Here is a 22,820-nt window from a genome sequence, read left to right on the forward strand (position 1 = left end):
ATATATATATATATATATACATACATACACACTTGAAATGTGTGTGTGTGTGTGTGTGTGTGTGTGTGTGTGTGTGTGTGTGTGTGTGTGTGTGTGTCCAGATTCATATTCTAAGTTATATAAACTGGTTGAAATATTTTATTTCAGCTCACAGTATGAAGCAATTGCAGCATCAAATGGAATGATAGATAGCACAATGTACTGTAAGTAAAAACTTTGGAGGTATTTTATATCATCATCATCATCATCATCATATTGTCATTATCAGCAGCAGCAGCAGCCTACCACTGTTACTACTGCCACCACCACTATTATCACAATCATCACTATTATCGCAACATCCAATTTTCAGTGGGTGGTAGGGGTGAAGGATGCTGTCACAGAAAGGCAGTGCTCCAGCATGGCTGCTGTCCTATAATCAAAATCATTAATCTTTTAGCCTTTAAACCAGCCATATATGTTCAAATGGTGAATCCAGCAACACCATCTGGCTAAAGCAGCTATTCTGTGTTGATAAAGGGCAATAACCCAGAAACTAGTCCACAGATGTTGTTTTGCACTTGATGGGAATGCTGAGCTCCCTGTTCGAAAATATAAGGACACAGATAGTGTGACACAGATAGTGTGTCATACAGCCAGCTAGAAACAATGTTTCTTAGGGCTAAAACAACAGTAACATTGTCCCTTTTGGGACAGCCACATTATGTTGGTAAATAGCACTTACTTTAAAGAACTATTACTGAATGTCTCTCTTTGAGAGATTTAGAAATAATATTTATATATATATATATATATATATATATATATATATATATATACATAGTTCGAATTTACAGAAAACAAAAGACGAAGACAGCTGAAGAACTAACAAGCAGATGTATTAGTTTGACAATCGGGAAGAATGGAAAAGTCTTTGACATTTCGAGCCTACATTCTTCGACAGAAAAGATTCAGAGAAAAGAGGAGTGAGAATGAAAAAAACAGAAAGAGAAAAAAATGTGTAGGGATTATCAGTTGATATATATATATATATATATATATATATATATATGCACACACACACACACACACACACACACAATGGGCTTCTTTCAGTTTCTTTCTACCAAATCCAGTCAAAAGGCATTGGTCGGCCTGAGGCTATAGTAGAAGACACTTGCCCAAGGTGCCAATGTGACTGAACCCAGAACCATATGCTTGGGAAGCAAACTTCTTACTCTACTTGCACCTATAGAAACTTTTTTTCTTTTAGTTCTTGATATTTGTTGTAATTTTAACATCAAAATATATTCTTATTTTAGTTACAGAGGAATCTGAACGTGGTAGTCAAAATGAGAGACGGGAATTAGGAGAAATAGATGTTGAAATAGCCAATGGCTATGAAGAAGTTCGGTTACCATACAGACCAGGTAAATTTATGTCACTTAATGCTCACCTTATTCTGTCTTTGTGTTCTATTCTGTGTACAAGGTCTGATCAATGAGTATCTGGACTGTTGCCATAATCACAAAGCTAAAGCATGCAGCGTGAAGCTGCTTGGCACAGATTGACTTTGAATGCTGTTGTGCGTGCACACTAACTTTTAATGATCCAGCTCATTTCTGCTGTTTACAGCAGTGTTTGGAAGGAAGGTGTGTAGCGTGTGATCATTGCATTAACCATGACAAAGAAAGTTGTCATGGTAATAACTGCTCACAGGCCTATGCAAAGTTGTAGAAAGTGTATGAAGAGGAGTGTATAAGCCGCACACAAGTGTACGAGTGGTTCAGATGTTTTCAAGATAGCCAAAAAAATGTCAATACTGATGAACGTTCAGGGAGACCCACAACCAGCAGAACTGAGGAAAACATTGCAGATGTATGAGCAGCTGTGTGGAGAAATCATTGAATCACCATCTGTGACTGATCAGAAGACGTGTAGATTAGTTACAGTTCAGTTCAGTCCATTAGCACTGAAGATTTGGGTGTGGGATGTGTGTCTGCTAAGTTTGTGCCAAAACAGTTTTTAGCTGACCAAAAAGACATTCGGGTTTCAGTTGCACAAGATCTCCTTGATTGTGTTGAGAATGATGAAAACTTTTTTAAAATTTTGCGTAGGCCTCAGAGCAAGTATCGCCAAGCTTTTGGCAAAATTTGATGCAGATTCTCTGCTTAACTTTCTCTGTCATGGTCAATGCAATGATCACATGCTACACACCTTCCTTCCAAGCACTGCTGTAAATAGCAGAAGTGAGCTAGAATGTTAAAGCTTAGTGTACATGCACAGCAGAGTTTACGGTCAATCTGGGCTGAGCAGCTTTACTCTGCATGCTTTAGCTTCATTTCTATGGCAACAGTCCGGATACGTATTGATCAGACCACGTACATGTATGTACTTCTAGCTTTCATTGCTGTCTTTTTTTTTTTATTTGGTTTGTATGTCTGCTTTTTGTCCTCTCCTTTAACCTTTCTTAACAACTTGTAATGCTCCTGAGTATTGTTAACAATAATTTCATTTATATATTAAATATAAGTGTTAAAAATGTCTGCATTGAGTTATTGCTTTTGCAATATTCATTTTTCAAACTAGTAATTAATTAATCAGTGGATTAACAGAATTGCTAGAATGTTGGACAAAATTTAGTTACGGCTCTTAGCATTTTTGAGTTCAAATCCTGCCAAGGTGAACATTGCTTTTCATCTTTCAAAGTACCGGTTGCAATAAAATTAAGTACCTGTTATGTACTGAAAGGGAGCTGATATAATCAGCTTTACTCAAATGTGAGGTTATGTTCCTATGTTGAAAATGAACATTTACATACTTATATACAAGGGGGTACCCAAAAGTAACTGGAAACATTCTCTGTGGGACAAGCCTGTTGTAGTTCAGGCTTCTGCTGCGAGAAGCCATTTGATGTGACCCTCAGGCATCAGTCTGTGGACCGGCACTGTCCACTAGGATCATACTGCCATGTGGTGCGTTTTTGTTTTGCAGAGCTTCTTCCCTGTTCATCGACTTTTGCGATGGCTGAAACAAAGGAACAGCATGCTTCCATGAAATTCTGTTTTCTGTTGGGGAAAACAGTGGCCAAAACAGTTGTCATACTTCAAACAGCTTACAAGGCCACTGCCATGAACAAAACACAAGTTTACAAGTGGTTTTCATGCTTTAGGAACGGTCACTTTTCGCTTGAGTACCAACCTCATTAAGGGCATCCGTTGACTTCCCAGACAAATGAAAACATCATGAAAATTCATGGACTAATCTTGGAGGACCATCACCGAACAATTGATGGACTTGTTGATATGATTGGTGTGTCTTGGAGCTCCTGCCAACGAATTTTGTGTGAGGAATTGTGAATGAAAAGAGTTGCAACAAAATTTGTGCCTCACTTGCTCATGGAAAATCAAAAGCAGTCACAACTGAATGCGTGTTGTGAACTGAAAGAACAGTTGGAAGTTGATTTGGACCTTTTTTCGAAGGTCATCACTGGTGACGAAAGCAGGTGCTACGGAATTTGCATATGAGGAAGAGATGAAGAAAGAAACGACACAGGTATGAGAAGACATCACTTTGCAAGAGTTCCAAGACTGCTTCCAACAATGGAAACCACATCTGGACCAATGCATCACTTCAAATGGAGAATACTTTGAAGACAATAAATGTGTAAACATGAAAGACTAGGTGAATAAAATATATTGCGCAATTCCAGTTTCTTTTGAGCACCCCCTTATATATATATATATATATATATATATATATATATACAAGAAAATGAGATGACAAGGGAAAAAATGATTATGTTATGAACGTCATTAGCTTACAGTTGTTGTTTTTTTTATATAAGATGCAGTGGACTCTAAGTTCCTGAATAACACAGAGCCTCAAATATGAAGTGCAGCTGATGCCGTTCCCTATGTAGGCACTATTGTAATCCTTTGCCAAATAAATTGTATTTCATATTTGAGGCTCTGATGAAGCTATAAGGTGTTATTCAGGCACTCAACTATGAGTTCACAGCATCTTATAGCAGAAACAGCTGTAAGCTAATGATGTTCATAAAATAATCATTTATTCCTTTACGATCTCATTCTCTTATTACTGCTCTATACTTACCTAGCACTTTGTTTTATCTTTCAGATTATGATAATGAACCTTATTTACCAGAACCTCCGATTGACTTTTTAACAGATCAAGTATGTAGTCTGTAGTAATAATGTTCATCATCATCATCATCATCATCATCATCATCATCATCATCATCATAGATAAATGCTTAAAAAGCATGCTTCCCAAGTACATGGCTCCAAGTTCAGTCCCAATGCTCAGCACCTTGGGCAAGTGTCTTCTACTATAGCATTGGGTCAACCAAAGTCTCTTGAGTAGATTCAGTAGATAGAAACTGAAAGAAGCCTGTTGTGTGTGTGTGTGTGCGTGTGTGTCTTTGTGTCTGTGTTTGTCCTCCACCACTACTTCACAACTGATCCTGGAGTGTTTACATTGCTGTGACTTAGTGGTTTGGCAAAAGAGACTGATAAAATATGTACCAGACTTTAAAAAGTAAGTACTGAAGTTGATTCATTTGACTAACAAATTTAAAAAGGCAGTACTTCAACATTGCCTCAGTCTAATGACTGAAACAAGTAAAGTGATAAAGAAAGAAAATAATATATATGTGTATATATATATAAAATATATGTGTGTGTGTGTGTGTGTGTGTGTGTGTGTGTGTGTGTGTGTGTGTGTGTGAAATAATAAATGTGCCGTTTCAAAGCCTAGCCAGGCTCGTGGGCCCAGTTTCCCGGTTTCAATGGCATATGTGTTCCCCATTATATATATATATATATATATATATATATATATATATAAACATATATATATGCATACACACACACACACACACACACACATATATATATATATATATATATCTACTCACACTTACACACACACTCACATATGTATGCACATATAGACACATAGATGCGCACACATCCATATACTTATATTACCACATAATTATATGATCATTTCCCATTATTTCCAGGTTTCTCATGATGATGACCATGACAACAATCCAGTCAACAGTAATTTTGTTCTGTACAAGAATCCTGAATTATCAGTATCCAAGTAAGAACCGTTTCCTTGCCATCCTTTCTACCTGATACCTAACTAAATAATCTAATTGCTCTATCATTCACTTAAATAACCTTTAATGAATAACAAATTGGTTTCATCATCATCATTTTATTTAATGTCTTTCTGGCATGGTTTGGACTGTTTGACAGGATCCAGTGAGTTTGAAAATGCCTCAAGCTTCAATGTCTGCTTTGGCATAATTTTTACAGCTGGATACCCTTCTTAAAGCCAACCATTTTGCAGGCGCAGAAGGGGCTGTGTGGTAAGTAGCTTGCTTACCAACCACATGGTTCCGGATTCAGTCCCACTGCGGGGCATCTTGAGCAAATGTCTTCTACTATAGCCTCCGGCCGACCAAAGCCTTGTGAGTGGATTTGGTAGACGGAAACTGAAAGAAACCCGTCGTATATATGTTTATGTTCTGAGTGCAAATTCCAAAGAGGTCAACTTTGCCTTTCATCCTTTCAGGGTCAATTAAAAAAGTACCAGTTGAACATTGGGGGTCAATATGCTTGACAGTGAGCTGGCAGAATCATTAGCATGTTGAGCAAAATGCTTAGCAGCATTTTATTCATCATTAAATTTCTTTTCTATTTGAAAATTGGTTATGAAACACGTGTAATCTTTTTATTATATTTATCTTATGATATTTACTTTACTTTACATTATACTCATTTATTGTGCTTTTAATTATTAATTTTTCTATATGTGATAGTGGATTTTCATCGATGAGTTCTTGAAAATTGGTTATTTTCCCTAAAACTATATATGTATATATATATATATATATATATATATATATGTGTGTGTGTGTGTTTGTGTGTCTGTGTTTGTTCCCCTAGCATTGCCTGACAAACGATGCTGGTGTGTTTATGTCCCCGTCACCTAGCGGTTCAGCAAAAGAGACCGATAGAATAAGTACTAGGCTTCCAAAGAATAAGTCCCGGGGTCGATTTGCTCGACTGAAGGCGGTGCTCCAGCATGGCCGCAGTCAAATGACTGAAACAAGTAAAAGAGTAAAGAGTAAAGCATACTGGGGGCTTCTTCCTTGGTATCAGTACTGGTAACGTCACCAAATGACTCACAACGCTTTAAAAAAAGACCCTTTTACAGAGTGGGGATGTAGGAGAAAGTGGGGTGGCTTTAATTTATTTCTTTTCTGAAATTGACTAACTAATTAACAAATTAACGGTTTTAGTAAAATGCATTACAAGGAATTATGTAAATGTTTCATAATCCCAGCAAGCAAAGTGATGAATGCTTTAGCTCAAAGAATGATGAGAGATATGCTGACCGAGCTGTTCCCCCTATTGCAGGTTCATTCTGATGACAGCAATCCCTATCTTGATTATATGCTGTAGGGAGGTGGTTTGGGGCCCAGTATGCCTGCTGCTTCTGCCATTGTTAGTTCAACAAGAAACTTATTGGAGAACAATCAGTAATTTGTTGCCTTGAAAATTTCTTCCTGTAGGGCAACACATCCTATGTCTGATGCTGGAGAATATATCAATGAAGATGGTATCTTGGATGAGAGACCACTGCCTTGGAACCAGAAGAATGTGATGTCATGCAGTCTTTCATTGTCCTCTTAGTTTAACTTTCCTGGCTCTAGTTATGATGGAGAACTGGTTCATCCACGTCATGTTGGATGATGAAGAAAATGGTCAACAATGAGGCTGCATGACTTTGTCTGGAGTCAAAAATTTCTGCAGCAGTATCACAATGACATCGGTGTTGCTTGTAGATCTGAAGTCCAAGCCTAAATGAAAAGCCATCTTGAGAAATGTTTATTGGCATTTCATCCATGTTTATGTTCTGAGTGCAAATTCCAAAGAGGTCAACTTTGCCTTTCATCCTTTCAGGGTCAATTAAAAAAGTACCAGTTGAACATTGGGGGTCAATATGCTTGACAGTGAGCTGGCAGAATCATTAGCATGTTGAGCAAAATGCTTAGCAGCATTTTATTCATCATTACATTCTGAGTTCAAATGTTACCAAGGTCGACTTTGCCGTTTATCTTTTCAGGGTTGATAAAAAAAAAAAGGACCAGTTGAGGACTGGGATCAATGTAATTGACTTACCCCTCCCCAAAATTACTGGTCATGTGCCAAAATTTGAAACCAATTTCATTTCTAATTTCTAAGGAAGTGACATAACAGAACCATAAGCATGCTGGGTGAAATGCTTTTGTCCATCTCTACATTCATCTCAAATTCTTCAAAGGTCAACATTGCCTTTCATTCTTTTAGAATAGGTACAGACATAATAGCTGTGTGGCTGTGACTGTGTATGAGTGTGAGTGTATGTGTTTATATGTGCGTATATATGTGTGTGCAGGATTACCTCATGGATATAAAATTAAGCCATTATTATATTTTTCCTTATCAACCCTCCTTTTGTCTAACAAATTAATTAAACTCCATCAAATTCACACTCTTGCTTGCATGACCGTTTTTAAATTAACCAGTTAGTTTCTTTTTAAATTCTCAATAACTTTGACATAAACAATGGCCTACTGTTTTTTTCTGCCTACTAAAGATAGTATTTAATGTAAGGAACAGCTAGCAGTTACTTGCTAGCCATTATGGTTTAATAGCATGCACCTAAGACAACTGTCTTAGGTCCCTGTTTAGTTATAAGCAGACATAGATACCCTCTAGTCCCCCACCTCATCCCACTCCCATGGAACTTGCATGGATGTGACAGCTGGAGGGGTTTCCTGCCTTGGTACTAATTACAGGTGAATAGACTGGAGCAATATGAAATGAAGTGTCTTACTCAGGGACACAACATACCACCAAGTCCAGAAATTGAACCAGCAACTTCATGATCATGAGCAAAGCACTCTAACCACTTGGTTGCGTTTCTGAGTGTATTCAATGTATTAACAGAATATAATAATTTGCCTTTGATCACTAAACCAAATCAATTCAATAATATCTCCTTTTCCCCTCTTTCTTTTCTTTATAGTGAAAACGTGGCAGCCCTCAGTGATAATGAAGCAAGAAAGATGGTAAACTATTTTTTATTTCAATATTTAACAAATTGTAAGACTACAGGCTGGTAGAAGTGTTAGCACACAGGGTAGGATGAGCGGCGAGCTGGCAGAAACGTTAGCACTCCGGGCGAAATGCTTAACAGTATTTCGTCTGCCACTACGTTCTGAGTTCAAATTCCGTCGAGGTCGACTTTGCCTTTCATCCTTTCGGGGTCGATTAAATAAGTACCAGTTATGCACTGGGGTCGATATAATTGACTTAATCCGTTTGTCTGTCCTTGTTTGTCCCCTCTGTGTGTAACCCCTTGTGGGCAGTAATGACATAACACAGGGTAGGATGCTTAGTAGCATTTTGTCCATCTTACTTTCTGAGTTCAAATTCCACCTGAGTCGACTTTGCCATTCATCCCCTCAGGGTTAATAAAATAAGAACCTGTTGAGAACTGGGGGGTCGATGCAATCAACTTATCTCCTCCTCCAGAATCAGAATTGTTGGCCTTATAACATAATTTAAAACCAATATTTCACGAATCATTACTGCACTGAAAATAATGCTTAATGACACCTTATCCATCTTTACATTCTGGGTTCAAATTCCACCAAGGTTGACCTTGCCTTTCATCCTTCCAGGGCCATTAAAATAAGTACCCACTGAACAATGAAATCATATCTGACTTATTCATTTATTATTTATTTATTTATTTGTCTTTTCAGTTTTCTACAAAGGAAATTGGTGGAAGACAAATCAGGAAAATTGATATAAAAATTGTAAGTTGTTTCTAAGTTGCTGGTGGAGTAGAGGGTGCATTTAAAAAAAAAATGTCTTTTCTTTCCCTCTGTGAAGTAATGTGCTGCACTTGAAAATTATTGCTCATCTTTCTTCTTCTTCTTCTTCTTCTTCTTTTTCTTCTTCTTCTTCTTCTGCTGCTGCTACTGCTGCTGCTGTTTTTCTGATTTTTTTTTGTTTTTCTGCTATTCCTGTCACTTGTGTTACTTTTCTTTTTTTTTTTGTTATCATCATCAACATTGTTTTCACAACACCTAGCCAGTAGGCCAAGTGCTTACACACCTGACAGTTAATGATCCAGAAAACTAGGATCATTTATCAGTGACATATTGCACTGTCTTTCTTCCTGTCCATATTCTCCGTACAAAAGCAGCAATTACCAACATCCTTTCAATCCAGACAGGTAGCCGGCATCATTTGCAATGCTATACACTGGATGAGATTCTGTCTCCTTTGGAAGATTCAGAGAATCTTTTTTAGACATCTACCTCAGCCTCCATACCAAAGTCCTTGTCCACCAGGCAATTTGTATGAGAGCAGAAAAATCAGTGGGACTGACAGACAGACAGTGAAGCTGGTCTCCATTACGACAAGTGTTGCAGATGATTCAATTAACTGAACAGCCTGTTCGTGACATTAACAAGTGGCTGATCACTCGACAGACATGTATACCCTTAATGTAGTGCTTAGGGAGGGAGATTCAGCATGACACAGAATATGACAAGGCTGGCCCTTTGAATTACAGGTACTACTAATTTTTACCAGTTAAGTGAACTGGAGCAACAAGAAATAAAGTGTCATGCTCAAGGACGCAACACACTGCCAAGAATTGAACTTAAGACCTTATGATCATGTGCCAAATATCCTAACCACTAAGCCATGCAGGAGCAATGCATTCAGCACTGCTGACAGAAGCATAGAAAGAAGCATCAATACAAGGTAACACATAACCTCTCCAATCAAATATAAGCATGTTCTGCCCACAACCTAAGCTGCATATTGAGGATTTGGATTAGCAGTTATCAAAGAATTAACAAATGAATGATTTAGAAGATAGTCATCACTAGATTTGATTGGCAACCATATGTAAGCAAATGTGTAATGTATGTGTAACTGGGTATGTAGCGTTTGTCTCCTCCCCCTTCTCCTCTTTTTCCTCCTCCTCCTTGCAACATCTGATTGGCAAATAACCCCTAGTGACATCCTAGATATGCATTCAACCACTGTTATCAGCTTGGAACAGTTTTCCATAGGCCTTACATAGGCAGGTTACTCATCCACTGTTTCAAGTCATCATCACCCCCCCCCCCCCATTGTCGACATTTAATGAAACAACTGGATGCAACTGTTTAGGCATTGATGGCTGGGCATGCCTGACTAGATATTGAAACAGTACTTTTTGCAGAAAATATTCATACATGTATGTATATGTATAGAGAGAGAGAGAGAGATTAAATGAAATAGAGAAATACAATTGACAAGTTTAAAATTTATTTACATTATAATATAATATAACATAACATAACATAACAAATCTTTAAAAAAAGCATATATAAAGCCAACAATTTGTTTTGACTCATATACACTAGTGAATTTATTAAAAAATTCCCATATCTGTATACAAGCCTCTTCAGGGCCTTGGTTCAAAAAACAGACAAAATTCCATGTAAGGACTGCCATATTACAAAAATACTGATTCAAAAAATACCTATGTTTAGAAGTGTGAGCGTTAACAACTGAAATACATAAGCACAATAAAAAGAACAACAAAATTTAAATGGATAAAATGATTAATGAAAGAAAATTTACAATGGTCATAAAATATTCTTATGGATCTCCAATAATATTAATCGAAAATAATCACTGGCCATTTTATAATATATTAATACCTATATAATATGTAATATATTAAAAATTTATAGAGGAGCAGGAAATATATTTTATTTAAAACTACTATATATTATGATGAAAGACGATAAATAAATAAGGATATTTTTAATTCTGACTCTAAATTCAATAAAAAAATATCCAAATCGATAGTTCATTCACTCAATTACCAAATACGCCAATGTTAAACAGATGTATAAAGTTACAATCATTATAAAACCATACTAATGTTTACATATTAATGATAATAATATATAAATAAATAAAGTATCAGAGTTTTACTTAGTTTTACAGAAGGAAATAAATTATGTTAACCCAATATTTTTATTCTATAAATTTATATGCATAAATATACAATAAATATTCGTATATGGATAATTGTTCAAAAATATATATAATTATATATAATGAAAATATATAACTACTCTTATTGATTTATTCTTACTGATATAAACATTATTCTAAGTAACTAACAAGTAAAAAATACAAAATTTATTTAGTTTATCTGAGGAAATATCTGTGAATAAAATAGACAAAAACATAAAACTATGATAATTAAAAACTATATTATTTCTTTGATAAGGAGAAAATAAACTATAAATAAGAAAATCATAATTTTACTTAGTTTTCAGAAGGAACCAAATTAGAGTAAGGCATTAGTTATATTATTCTACAAATTATTATTTGCATACAAGCTCTAAAGAACCATCATATGATGAACTATATTAAAACTAAATAGGTACCACAATAAATATGCATACATGTATAATTATTTAAAAAGATATAATTATATATAATAATAATAATTTTTCTAATTTATTTATTCGTATTTATATAAACATTATTCCGAGTACAAAATACTAAATTAATTAGTTTATCAGAGGAAAAAATATCTGTCAAAGTTTATATATTTATAAATTAATTATCTACAGAAAAATAGCCATGTATGTAGCAAAAGCATGAAACTTAAATGAGGTTTTTGTTTTCTATCTTACAGAATGGTTCTCTTGGTGTTGCATTAGAAGGTGGTGCAAACTCTCCACTGGAAGGAAGGATTCTTGTCAGTAACATATACACTGGCTGTGTCTATCAACAAGGTAACGACATAATTATTTAGTGCTACACATAGTACAAATCAACAAGGGCACCACAGTCTTAATGATTCTCAACTGGGGTCAATACAAGATTTTTGGGGTGTGTGGTGGTATTTTATGGGCTAATGAAACAAATTTTGCTTTAGATGTATTTAGTGGTACAGGCATGGCTGTGTGGTAAGAAGCTTGCTTTCAGCCACATACTTTTGGGTTCAGTCCCACTTCATGGCACCTTGGGCAAGTGTCTTCTATTATAGCCTCAGGCCAGCCAAAGCTCTGTATGTGGATTTGAAATATGGAAACTGAAAGAAGCCCATTGTGTATATATATATATGTATGTGCATGTGTCTTTGTGTCTGTGTTTGTCTCCACCACCACTTGACAACCGGTACTGGTGTGTTTACATCCCTATAACATAGCAGTTCAGCAAAAGAGACAGATAAAATAAGTACCAGGCTTAAAAAAAATAAGTACTGGGGTTGATTCATTCAACTAAAAGTTCTTAAAGGCAGTGCCCCAGCATGGCCACAGTCTAATGACTGAAACAAGTAAAAGATGAAAGAAGAGAAAGGTTGCAAAAAAACAACAAGGTTCCTTTTTTTAATGCATTGCACAATTCAACATGTTTCCAGTCACTAAAACATGTTTCCCTCAGAGATTGCTATTTGGAAACCTACATAAGAGAACATGTGAAAAATAAAATAGAAACTTTGAAAGACATTTCAATAAAACTAGTTTTTAAATATTGAATGGCTATGGGGGTCCACCAGAATAAAATAATAATTAAAGTGGTCCAGTGGCTGTGTGGTAAGTAGCTTGCTTACCAACCACATGGTTCCGGGTTCAGTCCTACTGCATGGCACCTTGGGCAAGTGTCTTCTACTATAGCCTCGGGCCAACCAAAGCCTTGTGAGTGGATTTGGTAGACGGAAACTGAAAGAAGCCCGTCGTATATATGTATATATGTATGTATGTGTGTGTGTATATGTTTGTGTCTCTGTGTTTGTCCCCCCAACATCGCTTGATAACCGATGCTGGTGTGTTTACGTCCCCGTAACTTAGCGGTTCGGCAAAAGAGACCAATAGAATAGGTATTAGGCTTCCAAATAATAAGTCCTGGGGTCGATTTGCTTGACTAAAGGCGGTGCTCCAGCATGGCCACAGTCAAATCACTGAAACAAGTAAAAGAGTAAAGAGAGAGTATGTAAAAAATAGTTGAAAACCACTGATGTAGAACAAGGAGGTGAGAATAAGAGTGTGAAAAACAAAATAGGAATTTTGAAAGTGTCTATAAAACTAGTTTTTAAAGATCAAATGGCTATGGGCGGTCCACCAGAGTAAAACAGTAATCAAAGGGGCCCATAGATAAAAGATAGTTGAGAACCACTGCTCAATATGATCAACTGACATGGTGGAAATAGCAGCCAAATCTCCCTCAAATCATAACATACTGTTTTCATAAAGAGTTTAAATGTGCAGAGTATCTTTGTTTAAAATTGATAGCAGCTCCAATATTTATCTTCATAAAGGAAAGCAATTGGTTTGGGTTCCCAACATATAGGGAAAAAGCCAAGATAGTCATGGTTGTAACGGCTATGATCATAAGTCTGCTTGATCAGGGCAAAGCTGGAGCTAAACAACAACAACCACTACTACTGCTACTGCTACTACATTGAGCAAGAACAACTCCTGTATGATCATACAGTCTGCTAAAAATAACAGCCAAATCTCCCTTGAATAACAGCCAAATCTCCCTTGAATAACACCATACTATCTTTAAAAAATGGACACACAGTTAATAAGATTGTTTAGCCCTGAGCAAACCTGTGATCAAATGCATTCCAGCCGTGATCATGACATCTTATTTTTATTTTGTCTGACAGTGTATCTATTATCTAATGTATTCATCTATGTTTTCTTCTTTACAAGATGTTATTTGAAGGAAATTTGGCTTCTATTTTTAGCAGTTCGATTGACTACGCAGATTTTATGGTTACATTTGTCAGGGGAGATAACTTTACTGACATTGCTACAGATGAGAAATTTTTAAACAATCAAATATGTAAATTCTATGCATCTTTTTCCTTACATCTTAATTTCAAATTCAAATTTCTAATCCAATTATGAAGAAATGATTATCTCCCTTACATTAACTGTCCACTAGAAGATGACACATCAAAATTTGTTTGCAACATTTAGTGATACTCATGGCTGTTCAGCCTGCTAAAAATAACAGCCACATTTCCCTCTAATCCCCCCTACCACCTTATAAAGAAGGCAGATGCATTAATATTCAAAACACTAGATATTCGTGGCCCAGATCTTTAAAATATTTGATGTAGATTTACTCAATCAGGACTGATTTGGAGCTAAAACAGAATTTCTCATGAAAATGGGTGGGGAAGGAAAAAGACAAATTTCCATATTTTCTAAAATCAAAATAATTTTATGGCAGTGAGCTGTCAGAATCATTAGTACACTGGACAAACTGCTTAATGGTATTTCGCCTATCCTTGCATTCTGAGTTCAAATTCTGCCAAGGTGAACTTTACCTTTCATCTTTGCAGGGTCAATAAACTAAGCAGTGGGGGTTGATGTAATCAATTTAACTGCTCCTGGGTGTGAGTATAGAAACTGCACCCCTCTTAAAAGTTTCATTCTTGAGCCAAACCGACTCATAAGGGCCAGTTTCCTGGTTTTCGTGGTGTATATATACGCCACCTGGACAGGAGATATCAGTTTAATTGATTTGGCTCTTCCCCCAAAACTGCTGGCCTTGTGTCAAAATTTGAAAACATTATTATTATTATTATTATTATTATTATTATTATTATTATTATTATTATTATTCAGTAGTTTTATTTTTATAATGTGCTTTCACTTCACTACCAAGCACAGCTCTGTGTGCCTTGGGTATGTGCTGTGGTTTGCTGTGATGCTCTTATGGTTACTGTATTGAAAGTGTTTTGCGTAGGATGTGTGCAGTACCCAGTAGTGCAATTTTCTGTATGTTACATATATTTGTAAGTCCTGGTGTTTTTGTTATGTATTTGTCTGAATATTTTTTTATTATACCTAAAGCGTCTACAATGATAGGAATTGTTTCTGTTTTTAGATTTCACATTTGAGTTACCTCTATTTCCAGGTCTTTGTATTTTGAAAGTTTCTCCACTTCTTTTAGAGAAACGTTGTCATCTGCTGGTATTGATACATCAATTAGAAAGCATTTTTTTCTTCATGATCTCTGACAACTATATCTGGCCTATTGGCCTTAATTTCTCTATCTGTGTGTATTGGCATATCCCAGAGTATGGTTGCTTTCTCATTTTCTGTGACCTTTTCTGGCGTGTGTTTATACCATCTTTTTTCTGTTGTTATTCCATAGTGTTGGCATAGCTTCCAGTGTATATAGGTCCCAGCTCTGTAGTGTCTGTGAATATATTCCTTCTTAGCCAGGACTGGGCAGCCAGAGATAATATGGTTTATTGTTTCTTGTCCATTGCTACATATTCTACAGTTACTTGTTATGTTTCTTTTCATTATATGTTTTAGGTCATTTCTGGTGGGGAGGCTTTGGTCTTGAGATTATTATTATTATTATTATTATTATTATTATTATTATTATTATTATTATTACTATTACTTTTGCAGGAGGAATTCATGTTGGAGACGAAATCCTGATGGCAGATAATGTCAAATTCACGGGTTTGACTTTGATACAAGCTGAGAATATTCTGGACAGAGGTGAAAGAAAACTGAATGTAAGTGATAGAAAACCTGAAACATCCTCAAATAATTATTGGTAGAATCATTAGAGAATTGGGCAAAATAAGTTTTTGGTATTTAGTGATGGCTTTTTATGTTCTCACTTTAAATCTCAACTGAGATCAAGAGATCAAGTTTGCTTTCCATCTTTCAAGGGTTTGATAAGATAAAATACCAGTCATATACTGAGGATAGTAAAATATAGCTCATATCGGTGTCTCTTAGACTTATTTAGACTATGGAGCATGATGAAGCTCCTGGCCTTGCCGGTTCCTGTAAAACAATCCAACCCATGCCAGCATGAAATATTGACGTTAAATGCTGCTGATGATGACATCACATAACTGTTTCTGGTTACATTTTTGATGCTGACCGCATGAAATATTTTCTCCTGTACTTAACTGTTGATTTTCATGCCACTGGCATCTCTGAGTAATTACACTTTGTGATTTGTTTTATCTATATCATTCATTCAACATATATTAACATAATCGCTTGTTTCAACTAAGTCAACATGCATTAGCATAATTAATTCATCATGTATTAACATAATCATTTGTTTATCTATCCACAGCAAACTATAGTATTCATTATAGCAGTTGCCCCACCAAAGAGTTATGACGAAGAAGTGTAAGTAACTCTTTCTTCATTAATCAACTTACTTGTATTAGAATACACACTAATTATTCTATCACTGATTAATCAGTCCAACATTTCCTTCTTAATTATTAGACTTGTTAATTGACAAATAACTGGATGGGTAAGTCAGTGTTAACTTCTTTAATATATGGAGCTTTCTAGACAGCAAGCTAGCAGAATCATAAGCATGCTTCGCAGCACCTCATCTGTCTTTACATTCATCGTCATCATTTAGTGTCTGCTTTCCATGCTGGCATGGGTTAGACAGTTTGACTGAAACCGGTAAACTGGAGAGCTGCACCAAATTCCAGTCTGATTTGGCATGATTTCTTCAGCTGGTTGTCCTTCCTAATGCCAATCATTCTAAGAGTGTAACGGATGCGTTTTACATGCCACTGGCACAGTTGTTCAAATTCTGCAGCAATTTTAAGAGAAGGGTAAGTCAATTTCATCAACTCCAGTGTTCAACTGGTACTCATTTTACCAACCCCGAAAGAATAAAAGGCAAAATTGCTGTCAGAGGAATTTGAACTCAGAACATAAAGACTGACAAAATGCTGCTAAGCATTTTTCCCAGCCTGCTAACAATTCTGCCAGTTTTACCACCTTTATAGCTCTTAATATTACACATTAGTTTCATCTGTCTTTACACTTTGAGTTCAAATTCTGCTGAGGTCACCTTTGCTTTGCATCCCTTTCGGATCTATAAAATAAGTACCAGTTGAACGCTGGGGGTCAATGTAATTGACTTATCTCCTCCCCCAGACTTGCTGGCCTTGTGCCAAAATTTGAAACTAATATTACACATTAACGAAATAATTTATCCTGCTAGGGCTAAGTGACTGTTCAATTATTCTGTATAAATGAAAGCCCCTAATTTCAGAATGTGGCTGTGTGGTAAGAAGCTTGCTTCCCAACCACATGGTTTCAGGTTCAGTCCCACTAAGTGGCACCTTGGACAAGTAAGTGTTTTCTACTTTAGCCTCAGGTTGACCAAACCCTTGTGAGTGGATTTGGCATACGGAAACTGATAGAAGCCTGTTGTGTGTGTGGGGGGTGTCTATGTTTGTTCTCCCCCCACATACACCATCGCTCTGATGTTGGTGCGTTTAAGTCACTATAACTTAGCAGTTCAGCCAAAGGGACCAATAAAAAAAGGACTTTGCTTACAAAGAATAAGTCGTAGGGTCGATTTCTTTGACAATTACCCTTTAAGGTGGTGCTCAAATGACTGAAACAAGTAAAAGAATAAAAAAATAAAAGAATACTGTAGAATGACCTGTCGTTCACCCACCCAACAGTCAATTGTTACAGGAATTCAGGCCCCATCATTTGGCCTGTTGCTTTTCTTCATCTCCAAATAAACATTAAAACATCTTTTATATGTGTAGTGGCGCAAAATTATAGCCGCCATTGAGGAAGTACTATCTGCTCATGCGCAAGGGACTTGCTTTCCTGGAAGCCCCTCGAGTGCGCATGCATAGTAAAACTAGTACTTAAAGAGTTTGTTTCACTTTCTAAGCCTCTTGAGCACGATACCTTCGACGTGAGAACACCTTGCTCCTCTGGCATGCATCAAGGAAGCTCTTAACCTTCCAATACCGATTACAAATTAATCAGCGGCTGCGAAGCTGAATGACACAGGATTTGTAAAACCAAGCATCATCAAAAAATAAAACTTATTTTTTATTATGTTGTTATTGTTCTACTGTTTCTTCATATATAATTATGTTGAAAAGTGATAGAGAGAGACTAATGTCTCTATTGCAACTATCAACCTTTTACATATGCATAATAACAGTTAATTCATAATTAGAATTGTATTTCTTTTCTTTTCTTTTCTTTGAACAGAACATACTTCTAAGGGAACAAACAACATTCCTGGAATGAAATTCTAAAGGACCACTATTTACCATTTGTGATGTTAACTTTGTAATCTATAAAATCAAGCCCAGTTGTTGTTCTTCTTATTATTATTACTACTACTACCACTACTATTATATTATTATTATTATTATTTGTCATCATCATTTAATAAATAAATAAAAATTAATTAACTATTCTCTCTTTCTTGTTAATCAATTTCTTTCATCAATTCATTTTCATTATGGATTCTCTTCTCCTCTGTCTTATGTTCCTAATTTATCATCATTTTCATCATCATCTAACATCCACTTTTCTATGCCTGCGTGGGTCAGACAGAATTTGTTGAAGCAAATTTTATACAGTTGGACTATCTTCCTGTTGCCAAACCTCACCTGTTTCCAAGAAAAGTAATATTTCTCTATTGACCAGTCATATTTTTCAAGGAAAACTTAAAGTGAGCAACATACTTGTTTACAACCTTCACATGACGTCAAAAAAAAGGCTACACACACACACACATACACATTTAGTTCCTGTCTACCAAATCCACTCACAAGGCTTTGATCTGGTTTCTTTTGGGGGAGGGGTCACACTATTAAGTATATTACCATCTACATACGCACTCAATTATATGTTTTTCATGCAGAAGGAATCCCAAGAAAATTTGCCCATGTTCTTACAGAGACTTGGGTATACACAAACATCATGGACATGTTAAGCTGAACATGTGAACAATTCACTATACAGTCCATCTATACAAATCTCAATACAGTCAGTATGTATTGTACTCTGTCTGCTCCTCATCACATCAAAAATCTTTCTCTCTCTCTCTCTCCGCCTTTTCGTATATATCACCAGAGTAAGTAGGTCTTCTTGCCAAAGGGGATAACTCTCTCTCTCTCTCTATCTATCTCTTTGTATGTATATGTGTGTGTGTGTGTATTATGTATACTGTCTTAAACAGTGGAACTCAAAGTAGGTAACGCTATGAACAGCTACAGGTAAACTCTGGATTGGAAAACCTTTGGACAGAAAAGATTGAAAGCTTTTTCCAGCCCAAGAATTTTTCAACCCAATTTATATACTTCAACTCATAGCTTTATTCTGTTTCGAGTTCTACTGTTAAAAACAAATTATTTCTATTTTTGGCGGCAACTTCAGCATTTCATTTCATGTTAATCTTTTCAACACCAACCTGCATGAGACTGTTTCTATTAAAGTTTTCAGGATTTAAATTTAAATTTTAAGACTGTTTATTACACCTCTTCATCACATGATGAAGGAAATTAAGAGTTCAATGAAAGTGTAATATTTCATTCATATTCTGAAGTTGAAAGTTAGTTTATTTCTCTAAAGATGTATGGCTTAGTGGTTAGGGTATTCGGTACAAGATTGTAAGGTCGTGAGTTCAATTCCCAGTGGCATGTTGTATCCTTGAGCAAGACCCTTCATTTCACATTGCTTCAGTTCACTCAGCTGGCAAAAATGAGTGGTACCTGTAATTCAAAGGGCCAGCCTTGTCACATTCTGTGTCATGTTGAATCTCCCTGAGAACCACACTAAGGGTACACATGTCTGTGGAGTACTCAACCACTTGCACGTTAATTTCATGAGTAGGCTGTTCCATTGATTAGATTAATTGGAACCCTCATCATCATAAGCAACGGAGTGCCAGTTATATATATGTCGATCATTAGTAAATCAAATCTGAAAGAGAAGCACACTCTAAGTTATAGAGCAGTAGGGTATTTGAAACATATTTTAATAGATCAAGACATCAAAGACTATACACAATTTGTAGCTACTAAGGTTCTGACACGACATATGTAAAGCTAAACTCTGGGTAATCCTATGAACTGGCCATAACTATCTTTCTCTAAAGATAGATAGATAGTGTTTGTCCGTCATTGTCAACGATGACTAGCACATCCCATAGGAGAACGTGGGTCATAGTGCATCCCATTGGGTCTGATCAGACCAATGCATGCTCAGAAGGTTCTGCTGCAGATAGGGCACTGGTGGGCTGCTGGGAATGAAGACAAGGAGTTGGTTCTGGACCAGCACAGCCCACGTTTTCTACATCAGGCAGGGAAGTTCTGTGCTTGTGTTTCCCAGGTGCCAGGGTTGATTTGAAAGCACTTCAATAAGGCTTTGGGTGTATCCTTGAAGTGCTTCTCCTGCACTCGCCTCCTGTCAATTCACTGTAAAGCAGTCTTTTGGGTAGTCGTGTGCCTAGCCATCTGATCCGCGCTCTCCTCAGCAGTGTGGGGTTAGAAAAAGCATTGAGTGCTTTCTTGATTTAAGTTTACAGCATTTATGTATTAACACACACACACACCGATAACCTACGTAAATGTTTGAGCTAAGTAGCTGAATATTACACAGACAATTGCATTGTACTCTTAGCCTAATCCTTAAACGTTTTGAATTAGACCTGTAGTCCATGAAACGAGATTTTATAGTTTCTCTCGTTCCATTTTCCCTTACAAGTCTTAAGTTGAACCGAGACTTATAGTAGAAAACACCCATAGTACCATGCAGTGTATATATGCTCAAAAACACATTCACATATCATGTAAATGATTAACGAAATTATTCATATCACTTCGATAATAAATATTGTGTACTAAGTAAGTCTTTTTGCGAAAGGAGATAACTCCAATTTTCTTGGAGTTATCTCCCTTAATAACTTTTTTTTTTTCCTTAATCTTTTTCCATTAATTCTTCCAAAGTAATTTTCAAGATTGTTCAATGCAAATATATTAGAGGGGTTTTCCATCGTTTTTGTCCAACGCTTCGCTTCAAGTTCCCTAAAGAAAAAAAGTGTACTCGTCATTAACAGACAAAGTAAATGGCCTCTGATTGAAACTGATAGCAGAATACTTATTTCTAGTCGTATTTACTTGTTACTCGCGACTCATTCTGAAGTAACTCAGTCCCCTACCAGAAAATATCACCATGTCTTATCTTGGGAAACACAAGTCTGTTACAGATAAAACTCTGTATTACAGATCAAAGGTAGTTTTTTTGCATTATAACTATACTTTATTACCAGTTTCAATATATTTAAATTAATGCAAATATATTTACTGTCATTATTGAAAATACATGTACACTAGAACTGGCAGAGATGATGAAAAATTAATTTTTTTTTTTTCCACCTATTTCTGTCATTAGACTGTAGCCATGCTGGAACACTGCCTTTTGCCAAACTGCTAAGTTATAGGGATGTAAACACACCAACACTGGTTGTCAAGCTGTGATTGGGGGCAAACACAGATACAAAGACATACACACACATGCGCATATATATATATATTGTATATCTTTTATCTTTTACTTGCTTCAGTCATTTTTCTTTATACCCACTGAATCAGGTACTGCTTCTGGCCACCTTGGACAGGTAATTGCAACACTTCATTTCCATTTGCACTTCAAGCAGAAGTTTTAGTGGTAAACTGATCTAAGCACTCATTGTACATATCTATTAATATACATCAATAAAAGTATACAACCTGCATCTCCTCTATGTGAAGGAGCATGGCTCAGTGGTTACAGTACCAGGCTCACAATCATGAGGTAGCAAGTTTGATTCACAGACTGGATTGTGCGTTGTGTTCTTGAGCAAGACACTTTATTTCAGTTGCTTCAGTTCACCCAGCTGTAGAAATGAGTTACGACATCACTGGTGCCAACCTGTATCGGCCTTTGCCTCCTCTTGGATAACATCGGTGGTGTGGAGAGGGGAGGCTGGTATGCATGAATGACTGCTGACTCTCCATAAACAACCTTGCCCAGACTTGTGCCTCAGAGATTAATTCTCTAGGTACAATCCCATGATCATTCATGATAGGAGAGGGTCTTTACTTTTACCTGCATCTCCTTTATGTTTGAATTCCTGTATGTATGTGGATGGATGGATGGATGGCTGGCTGGCTGGATGGCTGGCTGGCTGGATGGATAGATATATAGATAGATAGATAGATAGATAGAGAGAGAGAGACAGACAGACGGAGGGACATACAGATAGACGGACGGATATGTATGTCGGTGGGGATAGGGTGAAGTGGGGTGTGCATGTTACTGTTTCCTTACCTTGACCTCGCTTGATAGCTGTAAACAAATGTTCAGCATCATGCAAGCTGTGCCCCTCATTTCCAATCTTCCATGAAAAGCATGTCTGGTCACAAGGAGATATTAACTTACACTGAAACAGGTGAGGGTTGGCAACAGGAAGGGCATCTGGCAGTAGGAAATCTGCCTCAACAAATTCCATCCAAACTACAAGAGCATGGCAATGTGGCCATTAAAAAAGTGATGATGATGATGACGATGATGATGACAAATGACACAGATACATACACAGAGCACAAATTACTCATATGTCAGGGACAGCGACATAACACATAAAATACCATACAGAGCAAATGGATTCATTAACTCTGTACAAGAATATATTTTTGTAACCTTATTTCAAAATAATTTCAAGGTTATAAACCCAGAGGGAAAACATATGGATAGGTCTAACAACCAAACAATCCCACATTTTGATCTAGTTTGGTCTCATTTAATATTCCCCATATGTCTTATATGTTATGTAATTGCCAGTTCTACACCACCTACAGATACCATCACCATCATTATCATCATCATTATTCAATGTCCA

General features: G+C 36.4%; 1 protein-coding gene across 3 annotated transcripts in view; it reads left to right on the plus strand.

The window, feature by feature from the left end:
• LOC106867435 (harmonin) overlaps positions 1 to 18,350 on the plus strand; it is a 126,776-nt gene extending 108,426 nt beyond the window's left edge. For 2 of the 3 annotated variants that reach the window (XM_089341268.1, XM_089341267.1), the window contains 10 exons: positions 148 to 203; positions 1,302 to 1,409; positions 4,120 to 4,175; positions 5,027 to 5,109; positions 8,089 to 8,131; positions 8,831 to 8,884; positions 11,788 to 11,887; positions 15,536 to 15,645; positions 16,224 to 16,279; positions 18,140 to 18,350. In XM_089341268.1, the coding sequence (XP_089197394.1) occupies positions 148 to 203; positions 1,302 to 1,409; positions 4,120 to 4,175; positions 5,027 to 5,109; positions 8,089 to 8,131; positions 8,831 to 8,884; positions 11,788 to 11,887; positions 15,536 to 15,645; positions 16,224 to 16,279; positions 18,140 to 18,152 (679 nt within the window). In that variant the 3' untranslated portion in view covers positions 18,153 to 18,350. Of the gene's footprint in view, positions 1 to 147; positions 204 to 1,301; positions 1,410 to 4,119; positions 4,176 to 5,026; positions 5,110 to 6,589; positions 6,770 to 8,088; positions 8,132 to 8,830; positions 8,885 to 11,787; positions 11,888 to 15,535; positions 15,646 to 16,223; positions 16,280 to 18,139 lie in introns of those variants that run through there. The other variant, XM_089341269.1, reaches the window with a different exon arrangement.
• Positions 18,351 to 22,820: the final 4,470 nt, after the last annotated feature.

This window comes from Octopus bimaculoides, chromosome 24, assembly GCF_046866305.1.
Source record: "Octopus bimaculoides isolate indiv1 chromosome 24, ASM4686630v1, whole genome shotgun sequence".
Lineage (NCBI taxonomy): Eukaryota > Metazoa > Mollusca > Cephalopoda > Octopoda > Octopodidae > Octopus > Octopus bimaculoides.